Raw genomic sequence first — 19,292 nt, 5'->3', positions numbered from 1 at the left:
TAGTGGTTAGAGCATTGGAACTAGTAACCGGAAGGTTGCGAGTTCAAACCCCCGAGCCGACAGGTACAAATCGTCGTTCTCTGCCCCTGAACATGCAGTTACCCACTGTTCCCCGGGGCTGTCAGTGAAATAGATAATGTGTTCTTAACTGACTTGCCTGGTTATAAATGTAAAAAAAAAAAATTATAATAATAATAAAAAGAGTACAGGCCTCAGTGTAACGCTCATTCCTTCGACTATAAACTGAATCCGACCATCACCCCTAGTGAGACAAAACTGTGACTCGTCAATGAAGAGCACTTTTTGACAGTCCTGTCTGGTCCAGCGACGGTGGGTTTGTGCCATAGGCGATGTTGTTGCCGGTGATATCTGGTGAGTACCTTCCTTTACAACAGCCTACAAGCCCTCAGTCCAGTCTCTCTCAGCCTATTGCGGACAGTCTGACCACTGATGGAGGGATTGTGCATTCCTGGTGTAACTCGGGCAGTTGTTGTTGCCATCCTTTACCTGTCCCGCAGGTGTGATTATCGGATGTACCGATCCTGTGCAGGTGTTGTTACACGTGGTCGGCCACTGCGAGGACGATCAGCTGCCCTGTCTCCCTGTAGCACTATCTTAGGCGTCTCACAGTATGGACATTGCAATTTACTGTCCTGGTCACATCTGCAGTCCTCATGCCTCCTTGCAGCATGCCTGAGGCACGTTCACACAGATGAGCAGGGACCCTGGACATCTTTGTTTACCCCAAATATACATCAACATGTTCAGTAGGTCCAGGACTATAATAATGGGTCATTAGAATGTCCAGACAATAATGTGACACTACAAACTGCTCCAAGTGGATATTGAGGGTGGGTAGTCTTAACCGTGAGGATGAGGGACAACATAAACCACCAGGGGCTCTCCTCTCTCGTTATGAACCTAATTGGTCGGTGAGCGTTTTGAGTGACAGCTGGGTTGAACCACTGAAAATATCAACTTCACTTCCCCTCTTTTGGGACCCATATAAGGGAACAACAGTCAAATATGAGGCATTTGATATTTAACTTGACAACAAAGACTGACTGTCAAAGATGATTCCATTTACATCGTTTGATACCTTTATATCTCTAACTACATCCATTGATTGGTGATACAGTCACCTCCTATACAGTGTATGTAAAGTGGTTTGGTACTGTTGAGAATGTCATCACCAAGCCTAAATTGGAGATTGTAAATATCTGTAGCAAGTAAGAAGAATGTATTAATTGGAATTGACCAAATGCACCCGCATACAGTTGTGAAGTGCATACTAAATTCATGTTGACTCTGGTAAACAGGAAGCTATAATGTCAGGAAATAAGCATGACATTTATTAATATACTAATACAAACAAATACAACATCTGTGTGCATGGGTTTTGAGAGAGAGAGACACAGGGAGAGAGACACAGAGAGAGAGAGAGAGAGAGAGAGAGAGAGAGAGAGAGAGAGAGGAGAGAGAGAGAGAGAGAGACACACAGAGAGAGAGAGAGAGACAGAGAGAGAGAGAGACAGAGAGAGAGAAGAGAGACAAAAGAGAGAGGAGAGAGACAGAGAGAGACAGAAGAGAGAGAGAGACAGAAAGAGGACACAGAGAGAGAGAGACAGAAGAGAGAGAGAGGAGAGACAGAGAGAGAGAGAGAGACACAGAGAGAGAGAGAGAGAGGAGAGACAGAAGACAGGAGAGAGCAGAGAGACGAGAGAACAGAACAGAGAGAAGGGTAGAGAAGAAGAAAGAGGAGACAGAGAGAGAAGAGAGAGAGCAGAGAGACAGAAAGAGAGAGAGAGAGAGAGAGAGACTGGAGTCTACTGTATGTGTTACAGCATGTGTTATGGTGATGTTAAAACTCTTTCTCACAACCCAGTTGATTATGCTGTCACATGACAAGTCAATTCCATGCCTTCAGAGGACTCTGATCTTTGGCTATCTCAGCACAGTCCTCGTCCCCTTAAGTACCTGCATTATCAGGCTGTTTGGCATTACCAGTACCTTCAGGGTTAAAAACAGTCAGATATCATGGTTAATACCAGTACCTTCAGGGTTAAAACAGTCAGATATCATGGTTAATACCAGTACCTACAGGGTTAACAACAGTCAGATATCATGGGTTAATACCAGTACCTACAGGGTTAAAAACAGTCAGATATCATGGTTAATACCAGTACCTACAGGGTTAAAAACAGTCAGATATCATGGTTAATACCAGTACCTACAGGGTTAATAACAGTCAGATACTATGGTTAATACCAGTACCTACAGGGTTAATAACAGTCAGATATCATGGTTAATACCAGTAGCTACTGTAGCGGAGTGCGTAATTGGCGGCAGAGAAGTCAGGCGCAGGAAGCAAAACTGGGTATAACCGGAGATTTATTAAGCAAAACCAATGGCATCCAGAAGAACAAGATAAATGTGCACAAAATAACCCGTCGTGCTCTCACGGGGAACGTGCACAATTACTACAATAAACAATCCCACAGAAAGACATTTGGGGAACAGAGGGGTTAAATACACAACAAGTAAATGAGAGAATTGAAACCAGGTGTGTGGAAAAACAAGACAAAACAAATGGAAATGAAAAGTGGATCGACGATGGCTAGAAGACCGGCAACGCTGACCGCCGAGCGCCGCCCAAACAAAGAGAAGACCCATTGAAGAAAAATCCATAGCCTTTGGCCTGGAGTGTAGACTGGAGCTGCAGCACGACAACGGGTAGCCTTAGATTGGTTCCTGGCCGAGGCCACGAAGAAGGGCAGCCCGGGCCCTCCTCCAAGTGCGATGACAGCGGCGCATGTGGTCCTGGACTGAGGGCTCCGCTACTTAAACCTCCTGATTTGGGAACAAGGGAGGTTGGCAACTCAGAGCACACTCAAAAGGAGACATACCTGATGAGGCGTTGATGAGGGTGTTGTGGGCATATTCCTGGGCATTCCAGGAGGAAGGGTTAGCTGTCGTAACACAGCGTTATGGCAGTTTCCAACTCCTGGTTGACCCGCTCCGTCAGACTGCTGGTCTGATAACCAGATGAAAGGCTGACCTTAAATGCATAGAACTGTACAGAAGGCTCTCCAAACCTGGGAAGTGAACTGGGGACCTCTGTCAGAAACAATGTCGCTAGGGATGCCATGCAGTCGCAAAACATGGGATACCAGCAGATCCGCAGTCTCCCTGGAGGAGTCTCCCTCCACTCCGTGACTGCCCTAACCTTGGCAGGATCCATTCGTAGCTGACCTTGAGCAATAATGTAACCTAAGAAGGACACAGAGGAACATGAAACTCACATTTCTCAGCCTTGGCAAATAGCTTATTCTCCAATAGCCTTTGGAGAACGTGTTGCTTGTGAGCCTCAATGTCCTTCGAAAAAATCCACATAGACAAAAACAAAACGCCCAATGACATCCCTCAGGACATCATTCACCAGGCCCTGAAAAAACAGCCAGAGGGTTAGTGAGGCCAAAAGGCATAACAAGGTGCTCAAAATGTCCAAGTGGTGTGTTGAATGACGTTTTCCACTCGTCACCCTCTCTGATGCGGAAAAGGTGGGAGGCATTCCGGAGGTCCAGTTTAGTAAATACTGTGGCACCATGGAGGGTGGAAAAAGCAGAACTGATGAGTGGCAAGGGATACTTATTCCTGACAGTAATACTATTCAACCCACGGAAGTCTATGCATGGCCTCAGTGATCCATTCTTTTTCTTAACAAAGAAAAATAGAGCTCCCACCGTAGAGGAAGAAGGCCTGACATGTCCGACAGCCAGGGAGTCCTGGATGTATTCCTCCATGGCTTCTTGCTCGGGGCAAGAGAGATTATACAACCTGCTACTAGGAAGAGGAGCTCCAGGCTGAAGCACGATAGCACAGTCGTAAGGCTGATGAGGCGTCAGAGATGGGGTGTGGTGCTTGCTGAATAGAGGAGTGAGACCGTGATATTCTGGAGGTACATGTCACGGTTGTTGTAAGAGACGGACCAAGGCGCAGCGTGTGTTGAGTTCCACATATTTATTTAAAGTGAAACTTCTTCAACAAACAAAAAACAAGCAAAAAAACATGACTACATGGTGCAACAAGAACATACACAAACAATATCCCACAAACACAGGTGGGAAAAATGGCTGCCAGCTCCTCGCACTTGCCCTGACGAGCCAGAGACCGTCAGGGAGGCGATGGAGAAGTTGGGAGAGAGAGAAGAGAGATGTTGTGTAGGTGTGTTTTGCTCAACATTCGACCTGAAGAGCCTGTCAGCAGTCTGGTCACAATCGCACCGTCGATGGGGTGGTAATTGAGTCGCCTTCTTTTTGGAGGAGGCGAGAGCCAAATCGGCATATTCAGGGGGTATGCGCACGGTGGAGACCTGGTCTGGACTTTCCACCATAGTAGCACCAACGTAAACCTCTAAACACCTCCCCGAGCACTCTCGCAACCAACCGTGAGAGCCCTCCGTTGCCAAGAAACAGTGGGGTCATGACAAGCTAACCAGGGTAGGCCTAGCACCACGGGAAACACAGGAAAGTCATTAAGGAAGAGACAGATTCTCTCCTTGTGACCCCCCTGCGTCACCACACCGAGAGGAGCGGTGACATCCCTAATCAACCCGGACACTAATGGTCGACTGTCTAAGGCGTGAACGGGGAAGGGAACAGCCACGGGAACAATGGGGATCCCTAAACTAAGGGCGAACGATCTGTCTATAAAATTCACAGCCGTGCCTGAATCGACGAGCGCCTTATGCTGGGAATGCGGGGAAAACTCAGGAAAAGTAACATACAAAAACATGTGTGCAACAGAGGGCTCTGGGTGAGAATGGCTCACCTGGGATGACGCCAGAATGCCCTTCCTTCTGCCTCGATCCCCAGAGGAACCAACCCGGCATCAACCGGCAGTGTGACCTCTGCGGCCACAGCTGGTGCACGAGACGGAACCTCCTCCAGTCTCCCTGCGTACAGGACCCCCCAGTTTCATGGGCACCGGAGCGGCGGTGCTGAGGGATGGAACCAACAGAACCCGATCTGGACGTCCACGGGTAGCCAGCAGATTATCCAGCCTATTGGACAGGTCCACCAGCTGGCCGAAGGTGAGGGTGGTGTCCCTGCAGGCCAACTCCCGACGGACATCCTTGCGCAAACTGCAGCGATAGAGGTCGATGAGGGCCCTATCGTTCCAACCAGAGCCGGCAGCCAGGGTCCGAAAATCCATGGCGAACTCCTGGGCGCTCCTCGTCCCCTGCCTCAGATGGAAGAGACATTCACCCGCCGCTCTACCCTTGGGTGGGTGGTCGAAGACTGCCCGGAAGCGGCAGGTGAAATCCTCGAAATGGGCCACTGCCGCATCTCTTTCTCCGCACATGGCATTGGCCCACTTGAAGGCTTTCCCAGAGAGGCACGAGACGAGGGCGGACACCTTCTCACTGCCTGAAGGAGCCGGGTGGTCGGTTGCCATATACAGGTCGAAACCCTGGCAGCATGCAGCCGTCCCATCGTACTCCCGGGGAAGGTCGAGACGAATCCCACTGGGACCGGGTGAAGTGGGGGCGAGTAGTGGAGACCCCGGTTGAGGTGCTGGAGGAACTCCCTGTCTCTCCCAGGGTCCATGTTTTGGACAACGTGGTCCATGGCGGGCGCCGAGATGGTGGAGCATCGCCACATGCTCCTGGGCGCGCTCCTTCACCCCTTTTCCAGGGGCACCTGCTTCTGCTGACTCCATATGTTGTGGTATGGGTTTCTGTAGCAGAGTGCGTAATTGGCTGCAGAGAAGTCAGGCGCAGGAGAGAAGAACTGGGTATTAACCAGAGATTTATTACGCAAAACCAACAGCATCCAGAACAACAAGATAAATGGGCACAAAATAACCCGTCGTGCACTCACGGGGAATGTGCACAAGCACTACAATAAACATTTCCACACAAAGACATGGGGGGAACAGAAGGTTAAATACAAAACAAGTAAATGAGGGAATTGAAACCAGGTGTGTGGAAAAACAAGACAAAACAAATGGAAAATGAAAAGTGGATAGACGATGGCTAGAAAACCGGCGACGCCGACCACCGAGAGTTGCCCGAACAAGGAGAAGACCCGACTTCGGCGAAAGTCGTGACAGCTATAGGGTTAAAAACAGTCAGATATCATGGTTAATACCAGTACCTACAGGGTTAAAAACAGTCAGATGTCATGGTTAATACCAGTACCTACAGGGTTAATAACAGTCATATATCGTGGTTAATACCAGTACCTACAGGGTTAACAACAGTCAGATATCATAGTTAATACCAGTTAGACGTCACAGTTAGAACATCACAATTGGAAATATTACGTATACATTTTTCATAGTTAATTGTGTTGACTGGTATCATCAATGACCTGTATTGAAAAAAGTTTAATGGAGCCTTATTGACAGATTATTTATCATCTCTCACCCTGTGGTCAGTGGGGTGCCGTCCACCCATTTCCAGGTCCCCTCATTAACCGAATCGGTCAGACCAATCCAGACTCTCCTCTTGAGGTCGAAGAGAAATTTCTGTTGTTGAAAAATATATATAATTATATGTTTTATCTTTTACCCCCTGCACAACATTATATTTTCGCTCTCGCTCTCGCTCTCGCTCTCGCTCGCTCTCTCTCTCTCGCTCTCTCTCTCTCACCTGTTCCTTATCACTGTTTATGATCACCAGGTCTGCTCCTCTCTCCAGACAATCCTCTCTGCTCTCCTTCCAGGTTTTAGTCTCAGTAGACAGGAAGTACCAGCTGGATTCAAACTTCTGCCAGCCAGCAGGACAGGTTTGTTCTACAAGATGATTGACATGAATTTCCTTCAACTTATCACAATGTACACTTAATATAAGAATACAGACTCATAATCATGTTTGTGGGATTAATTATAATTTATTACTGTAGGTTTACTCACTGCACTTGGTAAGCCACCCCCTAAGAAAATCTCTCTCAGTCTGTAGCTGTTCTATCTGTTTAGCCAGGTTGTTGTAACTGGTCTGTAGCTGGTCTCTCTCAGTAGTCAGGTTGTTGTAGCTGGTCTGTAGCTGGCCTCTCTCAGTAGTCAGGTTGTTGTAGCTGGTCTGTAGCTGGTCTCTCTCTGCAGATGAGTTGGTTGTATAGGCTAAGAAACCCTTATAAATCCCATAATCTGTTACAACAACAACAATAATATTTAAAAGAGATAGTCACAGAACTGGTGGTGAATTGTAGGAATTATAACTTCAGATTTACAGTAGACAGACAGGCCTATGATCCCAGCAAGTAGAACACACAGCAGCCCCAGACACACTGCAGCAACTCTGGAGGATCTCTTCCCTGAGTTATCAGGTTCTGTGGACACAGGTACTGTACATAGAATCATCAATGAGACACAATCGAACATGAACCATCGGGTGCAGGGATCATCTGGTAGATTCCAAGGTTTTGTCTTGAGCGAATGATCAGGGGCAGGAACATAATTAGCAAATTGACCACAAAAGCCCAAATAAATATAAAATGTGACTAAAACGTAATAATTTCAAACCTTTCTTACGTTAGTGTGTCTCTCTATTATACTTGGGAACAGATTTCCAAAATTAAAATCAATAGGAGCTGATTTCCTCGGTATCTGCTAGCAGATCTAGCTCTGCTCCAGTCATTGCAAAACTACCGCTAACTTCCTTCATACGGGATACAGTCATAAAAATGTCATCTACAAGCTCGTCTGTCTCTGGGGAAGTAGATAAAGGGTCACTTCAGTTTTATTTTGTCTCCAAATTGACATCATTGAAGGACAATGTCTAAATTTGACTGAAGTGGAAGATAGGATTCGCCCCATATGATCCCAAAGTATGAAGCATCTCTATTGTTTCATCTGTAAATGGAGGAAGAATAGCTGTATTTAAAGTGGTGGGATCTCACCCCATCTCTCTTCCTGTTGAGGGGGACTTGTTGTTAAATATACAGCTTCTCACAGCAACAGGAAATATAGTGGCCAGTTACAGTTAACCCCTCACCTTGCTAATGTTAGCCAGCTAGCTAATGTTAGTAGAATTCATAACATATCATATGTTTAGCAAATTCATAATATATTGTACGTTTTGCAAATTCGCAACAAATCATACAATATGGATGATCCACAAATTGATACATATCATCTGAAAGGTAACATATCATACTAAATGGAGTGTCTCGGATTTACGTACAGAATAATAGGAAATGCTCTGAGACCAGGAAATACAGACTGGGGAGGGAAGTTACATATAGGACTTTATGAACATGATAATGTATGTTTCTGCAGTTAGTAAACATCCTAAAATACAAAGCCTCAAACTCTTCTGAACATTTAACCTCTAGTCTTAAAAGAACAACCTTTTGTTTAGGAGATGTAGTATTTAGCATTTTATCTATCAATTTGCACAAGTACGTACTTTCAAAAACATTCCCTTGTGAAGTAAGGTACCTTCATGTGGAAGACACATTGTATTCTGTTTTTAAACTCAGTTGACTTTTGAAGCATTGTGGCATGGGGCAACGGCCAACCTCATCACGTTAACATAAGCTAAATTGTTTGTGTGGCCACCTGCCTTAGTCTGATAACATAATATATGATATGACTCCCACCAGCCTTAGTTTGACAATATAATACATGATATGACTCCCACCAGCCTTAGTTTGACAATATAATACATGATATGACTCCCACCAGTCTTAGTTTGATAATATAATACATGATATGACTATCACCAGTCTTAGTGTGACAATATAATACATGATATGACTCCCACCAGTCTTAGTGTGATAATATAATACATGATATGACTCCCACCAGTCTTAGTGTGATAATATAATACATGATATGACTCCCACCAGTCTTAGTGTGATAATATAATACATGATATGACTCCCACCAGTCTTAGTGTGATAATATAATACATGATATGACTCCCACCAGTCTTAGTGTGATAATATAATACATGATATGACTCCCACCAGCCTTAGTTTGACAATATAATACATGATATGACTCCCACCAGTCTTAGTTTGATAATATAATACATGATATGACTATCACCAGTCTTAGTGTGACAATATAATACATGATATGACTCCCACCAGTCGTAGTTTGATAATATAATACATGATATGACTCCCACCAGTCGTAGTTTGATAATATAATACATGATATGACTCCCACCAGTCGTAGTTTGATAATATAATACATGATATGACTCCCACCAGTCGTAGTTTGATAATATAATACATGATATGACTCCCACCAGTCGTAGTTTGATAATATAATACATGATATGACTCCCACCAGTCGTAGTTTGATAATATAATACATGATATGACTCCCACCAGTCGTAGTTTGATAATATAATACATGATATGACTCCCACCAGTCGTAGTTTGATAATATAATATATGATATGACTCCCACCAGTCTTAGTTTGATAATATAATACATGATATGACTATCACCAGTCTTAGTGTGATAATATAATACATGATATGACTCCCACCAGTCGTAGTTTGATAATATAATACATGATATGACTCCCACCAGTCGTAGTTTGATAATATAATACATGATATGACTCCCACCAGTCGTAGTTTGATAATATAATACATGATATGACTCCCACTAGCCTTAGTTTGATAATATAATACATGATATGACTCCCACCAGCCCGGGTTAGGGAGGGCTTGGTCGGTAGGGATGTCCTTGTCTCATCGCGCACCAGCGACTACTGTGGAGGGCCGGGTGCAGTGTGCGCTAACCAATGTTGCCAGGTGCACGGTGTTTCCTCCGACATATTGGTGCGGCTGGCTTCCGGGTTGGATTCGCGCTGTGTTAAGAAGCAGTGTGGCTAGGTTGGGTTGTGTATTGGAGGACGCATGACTTTCAACCTTCGTCTATACCGAAGCCCGTACGGGAGTTGTAGCGATGAGACAAGATAGTAGCTACTACAACAATTGGACACCACGAAATTGGGGATAAAATAAATAAATAAGAAGCCGTACACTCCACATAGCTGAGCTTTATGGAAGAGTGGCCAGAAAAAAATGCTTAAAGAAAAAAATAAGCAAACACGTTTGGTGTTCGCCAAAGGCATGTAGGAGACTCCCCAAACATATGGATACTCTGGTCAGATGAGACAAAAATTGAGCTTTTTGGCCATCAAGGAAAACGCTATGTCTGGCACAAACCCAACACCTCTCATCACCCCGAGAAGCATGGTGGTGGCAGCATCATGTTGTGGGGATGTTTTTCTTTGGCAGGGACTGGGAAACTTGTCAGAATTGAAGGAATGATGGATGGTGCTAAATGCAGGGAAATTCATGAGGGAAACCTGTTTCAGTCTTCCAGAGATTTGAGACTGGGACAGAGGTTCACCTTCCAGCAGGACATTGACCCTAAGCATACTGCTAAAGCAACAGTCGAATGGTTTAAGGGGAAACGTTTAACTGTCTTGGAATGGCCTAGTCAAAGCCCAGACCTCAATCCAATTGAGAATCTGTGGTATGACTTAAAGATTGCTGTACACCAGGGGAATCCATCCAACTTGAAGGAGCTGGAGCAGTTTTGCCTTGAAGAATGGGCAAAAATCCCAGTGGCTAGATATGCCAAGCTTATAGAGACATACCCCAAGACACTTGCAGCTGTAATTGCTGCAAAAGGTGGCTCTACAAAGTATTGACTTTGGGGGGTGAATAGTTATGCATGCTCAAGTTTTCCGTTTTTTTTGTCTTATTTCTTGTTTGTTTTACAATAATAAAATATTTTGCATCTTAAAAATGGTAGGCATGTTGTGTAAATCAAATGATGCAACCCCCCCCAAAAAATCTATTTTAATTTCAGGTTGTAAGGCAATAAAAATAGCTCAAATACAAAGCGGGGTGAAAACTTTTGCAAGCCACTGTGCGTGCACATATAGCCAAACCTATTGTTGACTTTCAAATGAATCATTAGACATCATTTTACAGAGAAGTAACACTTACTCATGGCTTTGAAAAAAATTTGAGCCTAAAGAGTTACAAGTAGGCTGGCTAACCAGAGAGAAAAGAGGAAACTGTGGCTGTCAGAGTGAGATCGGAGGGAGGGAGGGAGAGCAGTAGCAGGGTTAGTAGCTTCCTGTATCTGTGAGGTCAGAACTCAATCTATCAACCACAATGAGGAATGAGCTGTCTTGTTCCAGGCCAACTATATTGCAGTTGAGTTGCACGCGTCAACAAATAAGGTTACTGTACAACATGATGTGATCATCTCATGTGTTAAACACCAATCCAGGCATGGTGAGATCTGGCAGGTGACTTCAATGTAATCAAACTGGAACGTGGCCAATGTCATGAGTGGGGTTGAAGGAGAGAGAGGGCGGGACTTGGTAATGAAGGAAGCTTTCAGCAGCCATCATGTCAACTAGCAGAGACAACAGAGGTCATAGGGTGGCAATGAACTGTCAAAAAACCTACTGTATATCCACAGGTTAACTGTCATAACATCTACTGTATATCCACAGATGAACTGTCATAACATCTACTGTCCATCCACAGGTTAACTGTCATAACATCTACTGTCTATCCACAGATGAACTGTCATAACATCTACTGTCCATCCACAGGTTAACTGTCATAACATCTACTGTCTATCCACAGATGAACTGTCATAACATCTACTGTCCATCCACAGGTTAAATGTCATATCATCTACTGTCTATCCACAGGCTTACTCTTATAGTATCTACTGTCTATATCCTAGGTTGCTTTGACACAATATATTTAATAGATGCAAATTATAATGAATACCTTATACAGTAATGATGACACCTGCATAGTTACATCTGGGAAACTGAATTACATTTATCTTTGTCAGGTTGTTTGTGTTGGTTGTGGTTTACGCTAAACTCAGCCTGATGATGACTGTGTCACACCTTCAAATCAAAATCCAATCAAATGTATTTGTCACATACACATGGTTAGCAGATGTTAATGCGAGTGTAGCGAAATGTTTGTGCTTCTACTTCTGACCATGCAGTAATATCTAACAAGTAATATAACCTAACAATTTCACAACAACTACCATATAAACACAAGTGTAAAGCAATGAATACGAATATGTACATAAAAATTAATAAAAACATACTTTACATCAAGTTGGCAAGATGCAGTAGATGGTATAGAGTACAGCATATACATCTGAGATGAGTAATGTAGGGTATGAAAACATTATATAAAGTGGCATTGTTTAAAGTGGCTAGTGATACATTCAAGAGGGACTCAAACATTAGTGTGGGAAAAATACCAGAAAATTATTAAGATTTTATAGTTCATTCTATAGAAATTATGATGCATGAATCTGCCACAACCTTTTTTATAAAACCTGTTACTGAGAAATGTCTGGAACTCATCTAGTGACATCATTACTAGTCACACAACCTGAGAGACTGTGACCATGACAACTGACCACCAAGGTCCTGAATTTGAGAGAGGACCACTCCCACTGCTGTGAGTGATGTGTCACAGGTGACCAGAGTTGGGCTGGTGAGGTTAAAGTGGGTGTCCAGGACAAGTACACCTCCTTCTTCAACAGCTGATGCAGAGGGGAAGTGATGGCTGAATACTGGGGCAGAAAGAGCATGTTGTAACCCACCATTCCCAGAAATGAGGCAAGATGCGAAGCAGATGTCGGTTCTGGGACACGATGGACGACTTCCATGACTGGAATGACAGGAGTCATCATAGGGTCGAGGAGGGGCTTATGTGTGAACACTCTCATGGCAAATACGCCGTTGAAGAGGGTGGGCCATTGCTCTTGCAACGTGGAGGTGACGTGCAGGATTGTTGAGACAATGTTGTCCAACAGAGAGAACCCCAGGCTGGTGAACATGTATAGACCTAAGATATTAGTGCCCTGCCGTGTGATGTGGAAAGGGATCTGAGTGAGGAGGTTCTTTCAATTAACTGGTCCCTGATAATTTAATCTCTAAGATAACCACACTGACATGACCGCTAGTCCTTTATGATCACTGACGTACTGTTTCACTGACTCACCCACTCTCTGTGACGTACTGTGTCACTGACTCACCCACTCTCTGTGACGTATTGTGTCACTGACTCACCCACTCTCTGTGACGTACCGTGTCACTGACTCACCCACTCTCTGTGACGTACTGTTTCACTGACTCACCCACTCTCTGTGACGTACCATTTCACTGACTCACCCACTCTCTGTGACGTACTGTGTCACTGACTCACCCACTCTCTGTGACGTACTGTTTCACTGACTCACCCACTCTCTGTGACGTACTGTGTCACTGACTCACCCACTCTCTGTGACGTACTGTTTCACTGACTCACCCACTCTCTGTGATGTACTGTGTCACTGACTCACCCACTCTCTGTGACGTACTGTTTCACTGACTCACCCACTCTCTGTGGCGTACTGTTTCACTGACTCACGCACTCTCTGTGACGTACTGTGTCACTGACTCACCCACTCTCTGTGATCTATTGTTTCACTGACTCACCCACTCTCTGTGACGTACTGTGTCACTGACTCACCCACTCTCTGTGACGTACTGTTTCACTGACTCACCCACTCTCTGTGACGTACTGTGTCACTGACTCACCCACTCTCTGTGACGTACTGTTTCACTGACTCACCCACTCTCTGTGACGTACTGTGTCACTGACTCACCCACTCTCTGTGACGTACTGTGTCACTGACTCACCCACTCTCTGTGACGTACTGTGTCACTGACTCACCCACTCTCTATGACGTACTGTGTCACTGACTCACCCACTCTCTGTGCACGCTGCCAAAACTGTAGCCTCTTCAGAAGCCCACTCTGTTTCTTCGCGAAATGTCCATGCAAAAGTTTAAAAGGTGTATCATAAACTCAGCAAAAAAAGAAATGTCCTCTCACTGTCAACTGCTTTTATTTTCAGCAAACTTAACATGTGTAAATATTTGTATGAACATAACAAGATTCAACAACTGAGACATAAACTGAACAAGATCCACAGACATGTGACTAACAGAAATTGAATGTGTCCCTGAAAAAAGGGGGGGTGGGGGTCACAATCAAAATCAAAACAGTCAGTATCTGGTGTGGCCACCAGCTGCACTAACTACTGCAGTGCATCTCGTCCTCGTGAACTGCACCAGATTTGCCAGTACTTGCTGTGAGATGTTACCACACTCTTCCACCAAGGCACCTGCAAGTTCCCGGACATTTCTGGGGGTAATGGCCCTAGCCCTCACCCTCTGATCCAACAGGTCCCAGACATGTTCAATGCGATTGAGATACGGGCTCTTCGCTGGAAATGGCAGAACACTGACATTCCTGTCTTGCAGGAAATCATGCACAGAATGAGCAGTATGGCTGGTGGCATTGTTATGCTGGAGGGTCATGACAGGATGAGCCTGCAGGAAGGGTACCACATGAGGGAGGAGGATGTCTTCCCTCTAAAGCACAGCGTTGGGATTGCCTGCAATGACGACAAGCTAAGTCCAATGATGCTGTGACACACCACCCCAGACCATGACGGACTCTCCACCTCCAAATCGATCCCGCTCCAGAGTACAGGCCTCGGTGTAACGCTCATTCCTTCGACAATAAATGCGAATCTGGCCATCACACCTGGTGAGACAAAACCGCGACTCGTCAGTAAAGAGCACTTTTGCCAGTCATGTCTGGTCCCACAACGGTGGGGTTGTGCCCATAGGCGATGTTGTTGCCAGTAATGTCTGGTGAGAACCTGCCTTACAACAGGCCTACAAGCCCTCAGTCCAGCCTCTCCCAGCCTATTGCGGACAGTCTGAGCCCTGATGGAGGAATTGTGCATTCCTGGTGTAACTCGGGCAGTTGTTGCTGCCATCCTGTACTTGTCCCACAGGTGTGATGTTCAGATGTACCGATCCTGTGCAGGTGTTGTTACACGTGGTCTGCCACTGCGAGGATGATCAGCTATCCGTGCTGTCTCCCTGTAGCTCTGTCTTAGGCGTCTTACAGTACGGACATGGCAATTTATTGCCCTGGCCACATCTGCAGTCATCATGCCTCCTTGCAGCATGCCTAAGGCACATTCACGCCGATGAGCAGGGACCCTGGGCATCTTTCTTTTGGTGTTTTTCAGAGTGAGTAGAAAGGCCTCTTAAGTGTCCTAAGTTTTCATAACTGTGACCTTAATTGCCTACCATCTGTAAGCTGTGGTCGTTAAGCTGTGTCTTAATGACCATTCCACAAGGTGCATGTTCATTAATTGTTTATGGTTCTTTGAACAAGCATGGGAAGCAGTATTTAAACCCTTTACAATGAAGATCTGTGAAGTTATTTGGATTTTTACAAATGATCTTTGAAAGACAGGTTCCTGAAAAAGACACATTTATTTTTTGCTGAGTTTATGTGTTTGCTTCCCTGAGCATTTGGAAATTGCGAAGGCCCTCGGCGCCAAGACAGTGGAAAAGAATGGCCCTTTTCCTCTCACGGCTAACCACATCGAGTCCGGTAGCTAGCATGTACACTACCATTCAAAAGTTTGGGGTCACTTAGAAATGTCCTTGTTTTTTACAATGCCAGCATCCCGGAGTCGCTTCTTCACTGTGGTGTTTTGCAGGTACTGTTTAATGAAGCTGCCAGTTGAGGACATGTGATGCATCTGTTTCTCAAACTAGACACTCTAATGTACTTGTCCTCTTGCGCAGTTGTGCACCGGGGCCTCCCACTCCTCTATCTATTCTGGTTAGTGCCAGTTTGCGCTGTTCTGTGAAGGGAGTAGTACACAGCATTGTAAGAGATCTTCCGTTTTTTTGGCAATTTCTCGCATGGAATAGCCGTCATTTCTCAGCACAAGAATAGACTGACTCGTTTCAGAAGAAAGTCTTTGTTTCTGGACATTTTGAGCCTGTAATCAAACCCACAACTGCTGATGCTCCAGATACTCAACTAGACTAAAGAAGGCATGTTTTATTGTTTCTTTAATCAGGACAACAGTTTTCAGCTGTGCTAGCATAATTGCAAAAGGGTTTTGTAATGATCAATTAGCCCTTTAAAATGATAAACTTGGATTAGCTAACACAACGTGTCATTGGAACACAGGAGTGGTTTGCTGATAATGGGCCTCTGTACTACTACGTAGATATTCCATAAAAAATCAGCCGTTTCCAGCTACAATAGTTACTTAAAACATTAACAATATCTAGATGGCATTTCTGATAAATGTGATGTTTTTTTAATGGACAAAACATTTGCTTTTCTTTTAAAAACATGGACATTTCTAAGTGACCCCAAACTTTTGAACAGTCGTGTACGTCTCAAACTACAACTTCCATGTGTCCCATGGGATTGTTGGTTTAAACACATGAGCCAAGAGCTGCTCTGGTGGAGGTAGGGATATTGTAGAAAGACTTTCAGCAATCCTCGTTCGACAAATGTTCTGTGAAAAAAAGCTAATTGAAGCTTATTCTTGTCTCAATGAACAGCATAACTGAAATACAACAGATATAGAACTACCATATCAGCTCAGCATAAACCAATTAGACTGTCCAATCAATGGTACCAATCATGAATGCTATACTAGACAATCAGTGATGAACATCTCTCTCTTATGATCACCAGATCTGCTCCTCACTCTAGTACTGGGATCTCTGCTCTCCATCAAGGTTTTAGTCCCAGTAGACAGGAAGTACCAACTGGACTCCAACTTCTGCTAGCCTTTAGGACTAGTTTGTTCTACAATATGATTAACATACATTTAAGTCAACTTATCATAATGAACATTTAACGAAATAATAAAGACACACTATAGAGTGTATGAGATAAATGTATTACTGTAGGTTTACCGCTAATAATGTCTCTCTCAGTCTGTAACTGGTCTCTCTCTTTAGTCAGGCTGTTGTATCTGGTCTGTAGCTGGTCTCTCTCTTTAGTCAGGTTGTTGTATCGGGTCTGTAACTGGTCTCTCTCTTTAGTCAGGTTGTTGTATCTGGTCTGTAGCTGGTCTCTCTCTTTAGTCAGGTTGTTGTATCTGGTCTGTAGCTGGTCACTCTTTAGTCAGGTTGTTGTATCTGATCTCTAGCTGGTCTCTCTCTTTAGTCAGGTTGTTGTATCTGGTCTGTAACTGGTCTCTCTCTTTAGTCAGGTTGTTGTATCTGGTCTGTAGCTGGTCTCTCTCTTTAGTCAGGTTGTTGTATCTGGTCTGTAGCTGGTCACTCTTTAGTCAGGTTGTTGTATCTGATCTCTAGCTGGTCTCTCTCTTTAGTCAGGTTGTTGTATCTGGTATGTAGCTGGTCACTCTTTTAGTCAAGTTGTTGTGTCTGATCTCTAGCTGGTCTCTCTTTAGTCAGGTTGTTGTATCTGGTCTGTAACTGGTCTCTCTCTTTTGTCAGGTTGTTGTATCTGGTCTGTAACTGGTCTCTCTCTTTAGTCAGGTTGTTGTATCTGATCTCTAGCTGGTCTCTCTCTTTAGTCAGGTTGTTGTATCTGGTCTGTAGCTGGTGTCTCTCTGCAGAGTTTTTTAAGACAACAAATAAGAACTACTGAAGCTGAATTATAAGAACTATATCTACACTGAACATAAATATAAAAGGTAAAACATGTAAAGTGTTGGTCCCAAGTTTCATGAGGTTAAATAAAAAATCCCATAAATGATCCATACGCACAAAAAGCTTATTTCTGTCAAATTTTGTTTACATCCCTGTTAGTCAGAATTGCAAAGATAATCCATCCACCTTTCAGGTGTGGCATATCAAGAAGTTGATTAAATAGCATGATCATTACACAGGTGCACCTCGTGCTGGGGGCGGTAAAAGATAGTTTTGAGAGAGCATGCAATTGGCATGCTAAATTCAGGAATGTCCACCAGAGCTGTTGCCAGAGAATTGAATGTTAATTTCTCTACCATAAGTTGCCTTTATTACAGACAGTATTTCTGTCTGTAATAAAAACCCTTTTGTGGCTGAGCCTGGCTCCCCAGTGGGTGGGCTTGGTATACTGTCTATGGACATACTGCAGCAACTAGGAAGGATCTCTTCTCTGAGTTATAAGACTCTGTCAACATATATGAGACATGCTGTGTGTGTGTGTGTGTGTGTGTGTGTGTGTGTGTGTGTGTGTGTGTGTGTGTGTGTGTGTGTGTGTGTGTGTGTGTGTGTGTGTGTGTGTGTGTGTGTGTGTGTGTGTGTGTGTGTGTGTGTGTTCGTGCAATCTTACCTGAAGCAACAACTCCATCTCTTGTACTGGGCTTGAAGGCTCCTACGTTGCCATATAATTGGCCATCAATGTCTGTGTTCTTCATTGCTTCAGGCTCATCGTTTTCATAGACTCCCTCTGACATCTTAACACACTTGTGGTCAAATACAATAACTTCTATTTCTAACCTCAACTCTATTGTACGTCTGTAGCTGTGTCTTCTCCCTGCACTGTCTTGCATCTGTGTGACTCACTGTAGTGACACAATGTTTTTAACAGTCAACCACAGTGGAGGGGAAACTGTCAAATCAACACCACGCTTCCAACAGCCTTAGTTTGTAATCTAAACATGTTTCCCATAGTGCTCATCATGTGATATTATGATTAAACTTGTTAGGTTCTAAATATCAGAGTAAGACCTCAACGGACACAATGAAAGCTTCGACCAACTTTACAGACAAAGACATATTTCCACCAGTGGTAATATACATACCCCAATTTGGTTGGAGTCTCCTCCTTCTCTCTAACTTCACATCTTTATTGCTAGGCAGGAAGTGAAGTGATACAGGCAATAAACTGTTCCTTCTGCCTTAAGGTGATCTGACCTGACCTCAACCCCCTTCCTCACAAATCCACAGCTCTCCACCCTTATCAGTGCCTGCCAACATGTGATTGTTTTCCCTGCACTCAGTTCATTCCAAGCTTAATTGCATCCTCCATATACATTCCACCTACAGATATGGCTCCCCTCATGTCTCTAGAATAACTAATGATTAATCATATTTAAAGTTCAGAAATGCAAACCGATCAAACTGAAGTGATAATATACTCCATGATATGACTCTATATGTGATGTATGGTACAACTGTAGTGTTGGTGACAGAGACCTGGGTGGTTGTAGTACTAACTACAGGTACATCTGTAGTGTTGGTGACAGAGACCTGGGTGGTTGTAGTACTAACTACAACAACATCTGTAGTGTTGGTGACAGAGACTTGGGTGGATGTAGTACTAACTACACCTACATCTGTAGTGTTGGTGACAGAGACCTGGGAGGATGTAGTACTAACTACAGGTACAGCTGTAGTGTTGGTGACAGAGACCTGGGTGGATG

At 44.2% G+C, this 19,292-nt stretch overlaps 1 protein-coding gene across 1 annotated transcript; it reads right to left on the bottom strand.

Moving 5' to 3' along the window:
• Positions 1-2,906: 2,906 nt before the first annotated feature.
• On the bottom strand, positions 2,907-18,498 carry LOC116366746 (uncharacterized; the record flags this gene model as incomplete). The annotated part of the gene is made up of 10 exons (XM_031818721.1): positions 18,200-18,498; positions 7,236-7,349; positions 6,919-7,152; positions 6,656-6,798; positions 6,431-6,531; positions 6,241-6,246; positions 5,120-5,761; positions 4,908-4,999; positions 3,253-3,270; positions 2,907-2,969 (listed from the first exon to the last, which is right to left on the bottom strand). Coding segments are annotated over exons 1-10 (1,633 nt in total), but the record flags the coding sequence as incomplete, so codon positions are not given.
• Positions 18,499-19,292: the final 794 nt, after the last annotated feature.

This window comes from Oncorhynchus kisutch, unplaced genomic scaffold, assembly GCF_002021735.2.
Source record: "Oncorhynchus kisutch isolate 150728-3 unplaced genomic scaffold, Okis_V2 scaffold1571, whole genome shotgun sequence".
Classification (NCBI taxonomy): Eukaryota; Metazoa; Chordata; class Actinopteri; order Salmoniformes; family Salmonidae; genus Oncorhynchus; species Oncorhynchus kisutch.
Note: the sequence above shows the minus strand (reverse complement) of the source record. Positions and strands in the feature narration are given on the sequence as shown.